Source organism: Juglans regia, chromosome 5 (assembly GCF_001411555.2).
Source record: "Juglans regia cultivar Chandler chromosome 5, Walnut 2.0, whole genome shotgun sequence".
Lineage (NCBI taxonomy): Eukaryota > Viridiplantae > Streptophyta > Magnoliopsida > Fagales > Juglandaceae > Juglans > Juglans regia.
In genome coordinates this window covers 2,635,025-2,648,517 of record NC_049905.1, presented here as the reverse complement: position 1 = coordinate 2,648,517, position 13,493 = coordinate 2,635,025, and the positions used below count along the sequence as shown (strand labels likewise).

Here is a 13,493-nt window from a genome sequence, read left to right as displayed (position 1 = left end):
TAGCAGTGGCGGGGGCAGGGACGGCCCGCCCCGCCCACGCTTATATGTTTATATATATATATATATATATATTATAAGCATAAATATATATTTATATTTTATAAATTATATATAAATATATATTACAATTTGTTATACTTGTTTACAAAGTTTGCACTAGTAAATTTAAAAACTACATAGTTTAAAAATTAATACACTACAACTTATACAAAATATGCACTAGCAAATTTAAAAACTACATAATTTTTAAATTATAATCATATTTACAAAATTTAAATTTATAATTTAGATTTAAAAATGCATTTTTAATCAATTTTAGACTTAAAAATAATTTTCAAATCTAGTGGAATGTAATCTATTTTTTAAGTAGACATGAAGTAGGGCGGATTGAAAATCCACCTCGTGCCCTACCCTGCCTCGCCATCGGGATGCGGGGGTGGGGAACGGGAGTGAAAACCCCACCCTCTGCCCCATGCTGGGCGGGATGCGGAGAAGAGGAGGCCCCGCCCCATAGGGGCGGTTAGCATCCCTACTACTAGTAACGATAAAATGCATCAATAGTTTGGATTGATCACTGCACTTTGATTTTTTTTCTTAATTTTTAAATATTTAAAAAAAAAATACAAAATCACTTTTTTAACCATTAAGATATATATATATATATATATATATATATGTCAATTTGGAGGACCAATTTATCGATCTTCCAAAGTAATTCTTCATTGTTATTAATACTCTTTTTTACCGATTGCTGGTACATGTCATTGATGTACATGATTGTAGCAATAATGATATATAGATATGAAATTATCCAAGTACCTTTGTATTGAAATCTAACATTCTACTAATTCACTTAATAAATTGATTAGTCTTCAACTATGCAATTATTTAATAATAAAATAATAACATAAAATAAATAAATTACATAACACTAATCTTGTTATCGAAGGGAAACCTTTTAAAGAACTCTTTAAAAGTAAAACCCTACAAGGCAGCCAAACCTAGAAAAGTCAATTTTATTATTTGAAAATCAATTACAAGTAATTCTCAATTACAAAATATTTGCTAATTGACTCTTACTTGACCCAACAAACGATCCATTTGCCTCTACTGCAATAACAACTAGACTCTTTGACGATCTTCAAATATTGACTTTTATCCTGTAATTCCAGTGGTTGAATCACGATTACACTCAATGAAAGAAAAATAACTTGAAAATTCTTAAGAGAACTTTCTTACACATAAGCACTCGAAAATACTCCAAAATCTCCCAGGCTGAAATCTCTACTGACCCTAACTAGTGTGATCCCTTAAATAAACAATCTAATAGGAATTTGACTCGCAGTAAAACTCTATTGACAAAACAAATCTGATAGGAGTTTAAGTCACAGTGAAACTCTGCTGAAGAATTTTGCTGATGGATTTTGCTGGCACCTGATACTTATCTTCTCAACATTGACAATTTCACGTTCAAACTCTTTCTTGGATAAGATCTACATCTTGGAACTTAACTTCTACATTTTTTATTTATTTAAAACACTTCCTAAAAACCTCTAGATAAAATCAAAATAACCATAGATAAAGTCAAAATGTTTTATATTTATCCAAATTACAAAACCAAAGATAAGATAAACTCTATCATCTTATTCACTTAGTCTCGTTTGGATAGTGAAAGTGTTTTATTTCATCTCATCATTATATATTTTTTAAATTTCCACACAAAATATAATAAACAATTCAATTTTTTCAAATCTCAAAACAATAATAATATTAAAAAATAATATTCTAACAATATTTTATTTAACTTTTAACTTTAATCTAAAACCATCTCATCTCATCTCACTATCCAAATTGCACCTTAATCATAGCCAAACTTATCAACTTAATCACCTAGTCTTAGCCAAACTTTTGCAACTAGAAGATACATTGCGTGATGATTAGAATTTTGAAAAAACTGCATATTTACTCTGATACTAATCGTTCCAAGTTCCTTACCCAGGAAAAAAAAATGGTTAGATATATAATTTTAACTTCTTTCTGCTCTATAATGCTTGCTTCTGCGTGAATATAGACCAGAATATACTTGGATGAAACTGGATCTTAACGTGGGCACCAAACGCAAGTCGCAAAGTGTCAACCTTCAAATTCTTCTGGAAAGAAATCAATGTCTTTGGGTGGGCCCCTACGGAGCTTTTCTTGCAAATCCAAATTCTTGGGCAGCACAAGTTCAGTTCCGTGGCCAGCCAGGGAAAAATATCTCTCCAGCAGCATCTGCAGCCGAAGAACTGAAGAAGTTAGACTGGGAAAAGGGGGGACAGAATAATGCAGAAGCTTCATTGATAGTCACAAACAGAATGAGCTTTGTGCAGTAGTGGTGTATAGCTAGTTCTTTTTAAGAGGCCGAAACGGGAGAACTTATCCAGGAAGCAGAAGAACTGCTGAAGTTGGGTGAAACCATCACAAGGGGAGGAACAAAAATAGGAGCAAGATTACCATACCATTGCAGCATAGGCATCAATTTTCCCTTGCCGAGTAGACCTGTTAATGCCCCTGAAAGAGTTTATGAGCAAGTTATACCCCAGAATATACATATTCCTTTAGCAAAGGCGGTTTATTAATACTTCAAAATTAGACAATGATGTATAAAATTAGGCACATTAACCTCTATCAGTGTGAGATATGAGGTGGCGGCTTTCATCAAGTGCAAAACAGAAACCAAGAAAAAAGGAATTTTGAATATGACAACAGCTGTAACACTGCCAGAGTACCCAAAAACGTATCCAACTTCTATTTTCTCCCAAGAGTCATGCTACGTATAGACCCCATTGGGGGCCCACGTGCGTGAGAAGAGGGTATTTAGGTCATTTTTCTATAATTTTGTTCAAATGTCAAATATACCCCTCACTTCAGCTTCCCCCTACGGTCAGAACTCCTCACTCATTCTTATCTCTCTTCCATACCAGAACACAGGCCCAGTGTAAATATTTTGAGAGTATGCATGTGCCAAGTCCTACAAGGGATGTCTACTGAAGTTGATAAGAAGAACCACCCATGACCGTTTTGTAATGTATATAAGAAGCCAGATTTCAAAACTACCCCTTCAAATCCTTTTTTCCAGTCCCATAGCTTTAGGAAGCAAACACAGAAAGAAAATTGCAAAAACTGAAAACAGAATGAGAGGGAAAAAACCCACTAATTTGGGTAAAGACAACAAATTGAAACAAATAATAACCAGGCAAACTGAAAAAAGCAACGGATCAAGGAATTGGGTTTCCTAAAAATCGAGAAGATGTGGACTTTTGGCACCAAAAAAAAAAAAAAAAAAAAAAAAAAAAAACGAAAACGCAAGGAAGAAAATAAACAAACTAAAACATATTGATTAAATAAACACCCATAAAAAAAGAGAGAGATATATACAAAACTTAAAGCCAAAGAGAACAAAGAAAAAAAATGAAACTTGTCCAACCCAATTACATGGCTTAATGCAGCACTAAATTGAGGATTGCGTAGAGCACCAGAGCCGTGGTTGATGAAGCCTCATATGCTGGGGCTTCAATGGATTTCGAAGGAAGGGGTTAAGGTTTCGAAGATTCTGATGAGGGGAGGAACGAGATGCTTCAGAGGGAAGGGAGGGGGGGAACCGAGTCTGGGAGGGGGAGAGCTTCATTTCTTAATTGAATCAAAACGAACCGTTTCACTTCGTGCGTACGAAGGCCCCAACAGGGACTGCATCTAGAATAATTCTTCTCCCAAATATGTTGCCTATAATTAAATGAAGCATAACAAGTCCCTAAAACCATCAAGGAAAATTACCCCCTCCATTCAAGCCTGTTACAACAAAGAATCAAATGGCATCTGGGTTCCAGAGGAATCAATTATCCAAATCATATGTATGAGTGATCGGGTGTTACCAAATTTACACGAGTCCAGAGTCTTTCACAAAGTATGACCTCAAATCTTTTCATTCCAAATGCCATGAGGAACATGACACAATGATTCCAATGCAATGCAATCTTGAAACAGCAGATAAACGATTAGGCTATTTAGCACCTATATCAGCTTGCCAAAGACTGACTAATATATCTAAATCAGAAGAAAACTACCAAAATGATCAATAACCAAATTCTAGTGACTGAAGGGAATACCCAATGAAATGAAAGGGGAACAAAAGTACTGCTTTTGAGAAAATGTTACATGGAAATCATGCGATCTGCTGCTTCTGAAGTTGTCCCATGTTCATCTTGCAGGTACACTCTCCAACCCCTGAATATTAAATCCGAGATCAGCCAAATCTGGAGGCAAAAGCAATAGACTGAAAGACTAATGATTTTTCTTTTTTGTTAGGAAATTGAAATTTTTTTTGAATAATGCAAGTTCGTTTATCCAGCTAAACAAGATTTATACGCAAGCAGTCTACTTGAATAGTCTTTAGAAAGATCAACCCCTATTACAGAGTCGCAAATCAGAATAAACAAACCACCGAATAGGCTTAATAATCATTCAGAACAGCAATTTCTGATATGGGAGATATCAATCACTTTATCAACTTATGCACGATTGCGTTCATATAAGACTAGCCTTTCTAATTATAAAACAGACCAATTAGAAAAACAGCTGCTTATTAGCATGATCTTAAAAATAGGATCACAACGAGTGTGCAACATTTATTTCTTTTCTCATTGCTGAGAAATATATAGCAACCGAACTAAGCAGTTTTTGATCTGCTTATTAACCTTTTTATTAGGAAGTATTACTAAAACAAATATACAGAGACACACACACAAACACACACACACATGCCTCTCAGCAGCCCGAACAGCAAGTCTTCCGGCTACACTGCGTACTATGTTTGACTGAGGCGTCTCAATCCCATTACATGATTTGGGCAGCCCGATTATGAATTCATCAACCTCCTGCACTGTCTCACAGATAATTACCTTTCTAGATAGGTAAAGTAATGGTTTTTGCTTCCCATGCATACATACATAGTTCTAAAAAAATAAAAAATGTACCTCCTGTAGAGCGATATCGAGAAGCTCAAGCTCAAGCTTTTGTCCTCGCAATTCCAAAACCTAGGAAGATTCGAAATATCCCATCATTGCGTTTAATGAAAGGAGGCAAGCTTAAAATAAAGGCATGGATTTGGGGGATTAATTACTGTAAGAGGACGGACGGAAAAGCCTTTGCTGAGGGCGACGCCGGTCCGCGACATTCCCAAGTCTACCCCTAGGCTGAACCCACCTCTCCATTTTGGGTCAATCTTCCGGCGAAGGGCATTGGGGGGAAGTTCGTCCAGAGAAGCCGCACTTATTCTGCGTGCAGAATTATGGGTCTTGACTGGGGATAGTGAGAGAGAAGCAGGGGCGTTTGTGAGTTTAGGAAGAGAGAGAGCGGTCGGAGCGAGAAACTGCGGGGAACATAGGAAATTGCTCTGTGCCCGGAAAGGTTGTAGCTGCTGAAAGTGCATCTCCACCGTGTTGTCTGAGAGAGACAGAGACAAGGAAACAGAAACACAAAAGGATTTGATAACGAGGTTACAGGGATGGCGTAAACGATGCAATCGCTTTAAAATAATAATAATAATAATAATAATAATAATAATAGGTTATAACAGTATACATTTTATATTTATTGTATAGTTATTTTTAATTGATTATTTTTAATACTTATTTAGAAAAATATGTGATTTAGATGATGCTATGTATGTTTATAAAATAGATATTTTTAATAATAGTTTTTATTAATAATTTTTGTTTTAAAAAATTAGAATTTTTTTCAAATTTTTTTTTTTTTTATATAATCATTTTTCTTAAAGGTATTATGGAGCACACTCTACGATTATAGTATTATTTTTCAAAAATAAAAATCGAATTAAATTCTCAGACTTGTGCAGGAGGCTGATGTATTCATGTTAGATAAAGTATTCTCTTATTATTTCAACGAATTAAATTATTTAATATAAAGAGGTAGATCATTCGTGTGAAATTTATATTGTTCTAAAATTCGAATGTATTATCTTTCTAAAATCTTATTAAATCCGGTCCCACAACAAAATGAATCTTTAAAAATATAATAGAAATATATATTACTTTAATCTTGAAAATAAAAGTTTTTCTTTTTTTATTTGCTGAGATATAGACACTTTTTCTAATATTCCAAAACGATGTATAACAAAACACTTCATTGCAAGTAGGACTAATATATATGTAGAGATCATAACTGAATTAATCACATGCAATAACATTCCAAATAAATAATATTTGCAGTGAGCCTAATGTGTAAACGTCGAGCGTATTTTTTTAAAAAAAAATTAGATAAATGTGAAATCTACGCATAAACAAATTATTTTTTAAAAAGAATTTTAAACATAAGTCCACATTTCTACACACTCACTTAAAAATATATTATTTTATATTTTTATCTACGTAATGAAAATGATTGTAGACATGTTTATAAGTAAAATATAATAAAAAAATAAAATGATATATTTTTAAATGAATATATAGGATGTAGAGTTTATGAATAGTATTATTTATTTTTTTAATAGTAGATTTCACTTTTAAAAGGGAGTGGCGCTGCTTCCGTCATGCACAGTTTATCTCTTCTTGCTCAACATTCCAAGAAATGCGACTCCAAAAACGAAGAGAAACGAGGGCTGCAAGTGCATATATTTCTCCTAATCGATCTAGAGTTGTTACGAGAACCAAATTCTAGAGCAACTAAGAAATCAAAAGAGACCATGATACATAGAGTTATTGCGAGAACGAAATTCCGAAATTACAATATAGCTAGGAAAATCAAATCCCAGAAGTAGAAGGAGACTTCAATTATATAAACATCTCAAGTACTTCGCGTGATTAAAGCCTCAAAAATTGAAAAAAAAAATCACGGTGATCAGTACTTTTCCTACGTAAAGCAGCCAGTCCATTGTTATGGAGGACCCGCCACCACCGACCCTGAATAGTTACATCCCAGAAGACATAGTGCTGGAGATCCTGGCAAGGTTACCAGTCAAATCATTGCTGAGCTTCAGGCGCGCATGCAAATCCTGGAACTCCATCATCTCCAGTCCTTATTTCATCGCCACCCACCTTAAATATGGTCCTCGTCGTGGTTATTATCTTCTATACCAGACTATGTTTCATCAAATACATGAACCCTCATGTACAGTCGTCTGCGACCGGACCTATGACAGGATTTCCGATTTCGAACTGCCCTTCGTGCATGCTGGAATAGTGGGTTCCTCCAACGGCCTACTTTGTGTGGAGCCACCATACGGGTATTTGAGTTTGTGGAACCCCAGCATTGCAAGATTCAAGATTTTGCCCGCTCCTTGCTTAGCTCGGGGCTATACAAGTGTTACATACGGATTTACGTATGTTTCCGAGGAAAACGACTTCAAGATTGTCAGGATTTCATACAGTGAGTTTACAACTACGCTTCCTCGGGCTCAGGTTTACACATTAAGTTCGAATTCTTGGAGAAGAATCGATGAGCCTATCCCTCTGAAACCCGATGCTCTAATCTACAATATTGGTTGTAATCATTTGCCCTGCCCATGCATTGCTGGAGCTTTGCATTGGATCGTGCGTAGTAAAGGAAGTGATGACTGGAGAGGCAATAAAAAGATTTTGTCATTTGATCTTAGGGATGAAAAATTCGGGGAGATAGCACTGCCTAACAGTTACTTGTGCTACGACGATGGATGGGAATATCTTGGCTTGTTCAAGGGAAAGCTTGCTTCGTTTAGTTTTGCAAACTGCCGGATTGGGATATGGGTGATGACAGATTATGGAATGGCTGAATCTTGGACTCTGCTTAGGACTGTGGAATTTGAGCCAGGCGTGGTAGATTTCCGGGGCTGCACCGACGGTGGTGCCGTTGTGATTGCAAGGATGTGCCGTGAGTTTTGTACTCTAAGTTTTATTGAGACTGAAGAAGCTTCACATGATCGTGTGAGGATTATTAATGGTGGAGATCTTCTAGTATTTGCAGCTCCTTTCGTGGAAAGCCTGGCTTTACAGGACGGATCAGAAAGTGTCCAATCCCTACACGACCTAATCAAGGAGGCCAGGATTTGATCAATGATAGAGTATTTTGTTTCGAGTCTAAAATCAAATTATGTATAGAAGTCAGCTGATTTTTACAAAGAAAATAAAGTATTTCCATTTATTAAAGAGACTGAAGAGTTTTAATTAATTTTCTTTTTTAAAAGAAAACAAAAATGATGTTGAACATCCATCCATGTACGTAGGCATCGATAATGGGATTGGAGTACGTAACTAATATTACCTCACACGTATGTGAAGGCATTTCACGTACGATATTGCCTCTAAACAGTAAACTCTCATACGTACATCATCCCTGATCTCTCTCGGCCCCAAGTGTTAAGACAGATAAGTAAAAGATCAAACACTTCCCAAGATAACTCACTACAAGATCAGGAGTTATCTCATATACCAAGAGCAACTCAATGCTTATCATCTGCAACACAACTCCACACTTATCATCTAAAACAACTCCATCTGTTATGCCTCCTGATGATTTATAGGAATGTTTGTATAGGGGTGTTCATCCGGGTTCCAACCCGGGTATACCCGGACCGGAACCCAGGTAGATCTGGATTTTTGAAACTCGAAAATCTGGATTTCGAGTTGTACCCGGTTTTTTTTCTTTTTTTCTCATTGGTTTAGAAGCATAATGTTTTTTTGATAAAAGCCTATAATTAAAATGTTGAAAAGCATAAATCTTCTTTATTTATTAAAAAAAATTTAAAAGAGTGTTGAAAATCATAATTTTTTATAAAAGCATATATTTATGAAAAGCTTTTATGAGTCATCATTAAAAAGTATAATACTAACATTTTCCAGAATAATAAAAATATATAAAAATTAAAAATTAAAATGCATGCAATCCACTACATATTACATTATTTTGTTATTTACACATTACATTGCAAAATACAAAACTACAAGATATGAATTGCAAAATAATCCCGACAAGTAGCAACTTCAAGTGATCTGACTGAGAGAGATCCTACAAATTCTGTAAGCAAAAAATATCAGTACAAAATTACTAAACAAGAAACTAATACAAAAAAAGAAAAATACTAAAATGTGCAATGCAATTACAAAATACAAAATTATGACAAAATTAAACAACTATGTATAACTTTAATTATCACCATATTGAACATAAATTAACATCTACATATTTATGAGAATACCTTTATAAGTTGGATTATGTAAAAATTCTATGCTCTACACATCTATAGAATTGGATATTGCAAGATGAACAACGTTCCCAGTACACTTAGCGCGCTGCTGGTTCCCAAGTCACACATTACTTTTGAAGATCCACATTAAAGTTCAATGCATCTAACTAGCTAGCTACTTTGAACTATAACAAAAGGTTATAATCTAGCTAGCCATTTTGAACTATAACAAAAGGTTATATTACAGTCATAATCATGAAGATAGAAACAACAACAAAAACAACAACGACTACTACTACTACTACTAGGAGTACTCCTGCTGCATTAATAATAAGAGAAGAAATTAATGTGGAATCCATTCCTGTACACTGGTTGGGAGGGAAGTTCGCATGATGCATGCATATTCATCGATGCATTGAGTCAGGGCCGTAACCAATTTCCAATGCCTTTCGATGGTAAATATTTAATATTATTTAATTATTTTTATCTTCAATTTATTTCTCTTTATATATATTTTGTTACATCTTTGGGAATGGTTGGTAAGGGCTTGATTTTTTTCCTGTTAATGGGTAACAGATTATTATTATCTAGTCAATTCGGCGTTCGCATGTACTCGGGAATTATTATTATCTAGGGGGTATAAGGATTATTTTAATCATTGTCATTCATGCATTCGTAACGTAATAGAATGTACATTTGGGGTCTTGAAATCACGATTTAGAATTTTAAGACTCATGCCTGCGTATAAAGTTGGGAGGCAAGGGGATCTGATCATTGCATGTTGTATGTTAAACAATTTTATTAGAATGACAACGCCGAACGACTAGTTGTTCGAGGACTGGAGAAATAGGGAGCTCAGTCCAAGCAGTCGTGCGTATAATGACGCCGCAGCTTTAGCACATCATCCTAACATGACCGTCGAATCAGCCCAAGCTATGACAACGATTAGGGATGTCATTGCCATTCCTATGTGGGAAGTCAGGGGTGGTTATTGATATGTATATAATAAATATTGGGATTATAAGGGTGTAGTTAGATATTCAAATGTATTACAAATTTGATTTTGGTGTGGCAATAGATTACTTATTTACATACTTGGGGAAGTTTGTAGCAAATTTCTTTAGAAAATATGGTTGTTAATTTTATGAGGTCTATACGTAAATTTAGTTTAATATATGATTGGTCTATATGTAATTTTTATACTACTAAAATTATAAAATAAAGTGATTTTATAATTTAATAATGTTATTTTTCAAATTTATTATCATTGACCATAACGAAACTAACAAGAGCTAGGTAAAATGACCATTAGTACTTGAATATGGAAAATCATTTTAAGCACAATTATTTATAAAAAATTATTTTATATATATTAGTATTATTTAATGATTTTGGAAACAATTAAAAAAACATTTTTAAAACAATTTTTATTAATCAATTTTTATTTGATATTTTACAAAAAAATTCCATTAGAAAAAAATATTTTAATCCAGAAAATATTATTATTCACTATATTAAAAAAAAATTGGGTAAGTAATTTATAAATTATTATTACTTAAGGAATAAATGTATTTATAAATAAAACAAATTTATTAAAAACACAATGCAATAATTTGTGGACCCACATCTATCTCATATCAAAAAAATTAAAATCATCTCAACTCACTCTCAATCTAAATATATATAACATTTTCAAAAACTATCTTATCTTAACTCATCTCAAATAATCACATTAATTATTATTCACACAATTCATCTTCAATCCAAACGACTCCTAAAAGTCATACACGTCTCATGTGAGACATTAAAAAATATATCTAACATGTATCTGATCTTCTTACTCAACACGTACATTCCAAGAAATGTGACTCCGAAAAAGAAAAGAAATGAGGGCTGCATATATTTCTCCTAGTCGATCTAGAGTTGTTAGGAAAACCAAATTCTAGAGCAACTAGAAATCAAAAGAGACCATATTGATGCAGAGTTATTACGAGAACGAAATTCTGAAATTACTATATAGCTAGGAAAATCAAATCCCTGAAGTAGAAGGAGACTTCAACTATATAAACATCTACTTCACGTGATTGAAACCTCAAAAGTCCAAAATAAAAAGAAAAGAAAAAAACCATACGAATCACGTACGGCGATCGTTCGGTACTTTTCCTACGTAAAGCAGCCAGCCCCATTGTTATGGCGGACCCGCCACCACCGACCCTGAATGGTTATATCCCAGAAGACATCGTGCTGGAGATCTTGGCAAGGTTACCAGTCAAATCATTGCTGAGCTTGAGGCGCGTATGCAAATCCTGGAACTCCATCATCTCCAGTCCTTATTTCATCGGCACCCACCTTAAATATGGACCTCGTCGTGGTTATTATCTTCTATACCAGACTATGGTTGCTCAAATACATGAACCCTCATGTACAGTCGTCTGCGACCGGACCTATGACAGGATTTCCGATTTCGAACTGCCCTTCGTGCATGCTGGAATAGTGGGTTCCTCCAACGGCCTACTTTGTGTGGAGCCACCATACGGGTATTTGAGTTTGTGGAACCCCAGCATTGCAAGATTCAAGGTTTTGCCCGCTCCTTTGCCCGCTCCTTGCTTAGTTGGCGGCTATGTAAGTGTTACATACGGATTTACGCATGTTTCCGAGGAAAACGACTTCAAGATTGTTAGGATTTCATACAATGAGTTTACAACTAAGCTTCCTCGGGCTCAGGTTTACACATTAAGTTCGAATTCATGGAGAAGAATCGATGACCCTATCCCTCTGAAACCCAATGCTCTAATCTACAATATTGGTTGTAATCATTTGCCCTGCCCATGCATTGCTGGAGCTTTGCATTGGATCGTGCGTAGTAAAGGAAGTGAGGATGATGGGAGAGACAATAAAAAGATTTTGTCATTTGATCTCAGGGATGAAAAATTCGGGGAGATAGCACTGCCTAGCAGTTACATGTACCACTACGATGAATGGGAATATCTTGGCTTGTTCAAGGGAAAGCTTGCTTCGTTTAGGTTTGCAGACTACCGGTGTGGGATATGGGTGATGACAGATTATGGAATGGCTGAATCTTGGACTCTGCTTAGGACTGTGGAATTTGAGCCAGGCGTGATAGATTTCTTGGGCTGCACCGACGACAGTGGTGCCGTCATGATTGCAAGGAGCCTCCGAGAGTTTTGTACTGTAAGTTTTATTGAGACTGAAGAAGCTTCACATCGTGAGAGGATTCTTCTTGATGGTTTACATCATCTAGTATTTGCAGCAACTTTCGTGGAAAGCCTGGCTTTACTGGACGGATCTGAAAGTGTCAGAATCTAACCCAACGAAGGAGGCCGTAATCCCGGATGATCAATGATGGAGTATTTTTGTTTGAGTTACATATTTTTCTAAATCAAATTATGTTACGTAAAGTCAGCAGATTTTTTCTTTACAAAGAAAAGAAATCATATGACTGTATTTCCATTTATTAAGGTGATGGAAGATTTTTAATTTTCTTTTTTAAAAAAGAACGAAAATGTTGATCAAGATCAATGCATGTACGTAGGCATGGATAATGGGATGGAAAATGTCAAATGTACTTAATGTAAGTACATGTAGAATTACTATACACACACACATAGATATATATATATATATATATATATTTATATCACATACAATTTTAGCGTGTTTTGCAATTAATCCTCTATTGTTGAAACAAACCTGACCCGGCCAATATTATATATGCTTGCTTTTCTTTTTTTCTTTTTTAAATGTCAGTAGACTGCTCTGAAAATTTAAGAAATGTTTAGATAATGAGTTGAGATGAGATGAAAGTTAAATAAAATATTATAAGAATATTATTTTTACTATTAGTTTTATTTTTGAATGTTTATTGTATTTTATTTTAAAATTTAAAACAATTGTAATATTTAGATGCAATGAGACGAGTTAATATGCTTTCTAAATCCAAAGAGTAAGATTTTAAGAAAGTCGTTTATGTAATCAATTATTGAAAGAGAATTGGATAAAACGTCATTTTCGATTCTATTTCAAGTGAAGACTAGTTATAATTAATAGATCAATTCAACTCTGGATCAAGCTATGATCGGTACTAGTTTAACATTGAGTTAAAGTTTATTTTTATACATAGAATTTCTTTGTAGTTAAAATATTTCTCTCTCTTCATATATATATAAATATATATATCTATATACACACACACATGTATATATTATTCAGAATTCGATCAAGGACTGAGGTTTGATCCATTTTGCGGGAAAATTTGTCC

At 34.5% G+C, this 13,493-nt stretch overlaps 3 protein-coding genes across 5 annotated transcripts; 2 read left to right on the top strand and 1 right to left on the bottom strand.

The window, feature by feature from the left end:
- Positions 1–1,770: 1,770 nt before the first annotated feature.
- On the bottom strand, positions 1,771–5,536 carry LOC108990603 (putative pre-16S rRNA nuclease). 3 transcript variants are annotated; one of them, XR_001996024.2, is made up of 8 exons: positions 5,159–5,534; positions 5,013–5,072; positions 4,801–4,913; positions 4,195–4,263; positions 3,912–4,013; positions 3,475–3,828; positions 2,499–2,550; positions 2,239–2,271 (listed from the first exon to the last, which is right to left on the bottom strand). XR_001996024.2 is itself a non-coding variant. In XM_018964611.2 (6 exons), the coding sequence occupies exons 1-6, from the start codon at positions 5,465–5,467 to the stop codon at positions 2,134–2,136; spliced, it is 741 nt and encodes a 246-aa protein (XP_018820156.1). In that variant the 5' UTR covers positions 5,468–5,536; the 3' UTR covers positions 1,771–2,133. The 3 variants fall into 3 exon arrangements, 1 of the variants encoding a protein (XP_018820156.1); XM_018964611.2 differs by lacking the exons at positions 3,475–3,828; positions 3,912–4,013 and having other exon boundaries at positions 1,771–2,271; positions 5,159–5,536; XR_004801491.1 differs by lacking the exons at positions 2,239–2,271; positions 3,475–3,828.
- Positions 5,537–6,932: 1,396 nt separating this feature from the next.
- On the top strand, positions 6,933–8,081 carry LOC108987599 (F-box/kelch-repeat protein At3g23880-like). The gene has a single exon (XM_018960535.1). It carries the CDS (start codon positions 6,933–6,935, stop codon positions 8,079–8,081), a length of 1,149 nt encoding a protein of 382 aa, XP_018816080.1.
- Positions 8,082–11,207: 3,126 nt separating this feature from the next.
- On the top strand, positions 11,208–12,541 carry LOC108987590 (F-box/kelch-repeat protein At3g06240-like). Its single transcript, XM_018960524.2, has one exon. The coding sequence runs from the start codon at positions 11,405–11,407 to the stop codon at positions 12,539–12,541; it is 1,137 nt and encodes a 378-aa protein (XP_018816069.1). The 5' UTR covers positions 11,208–11,404.
- Positions 12,542–13,493: the final 952 nt, after the last annotated feature.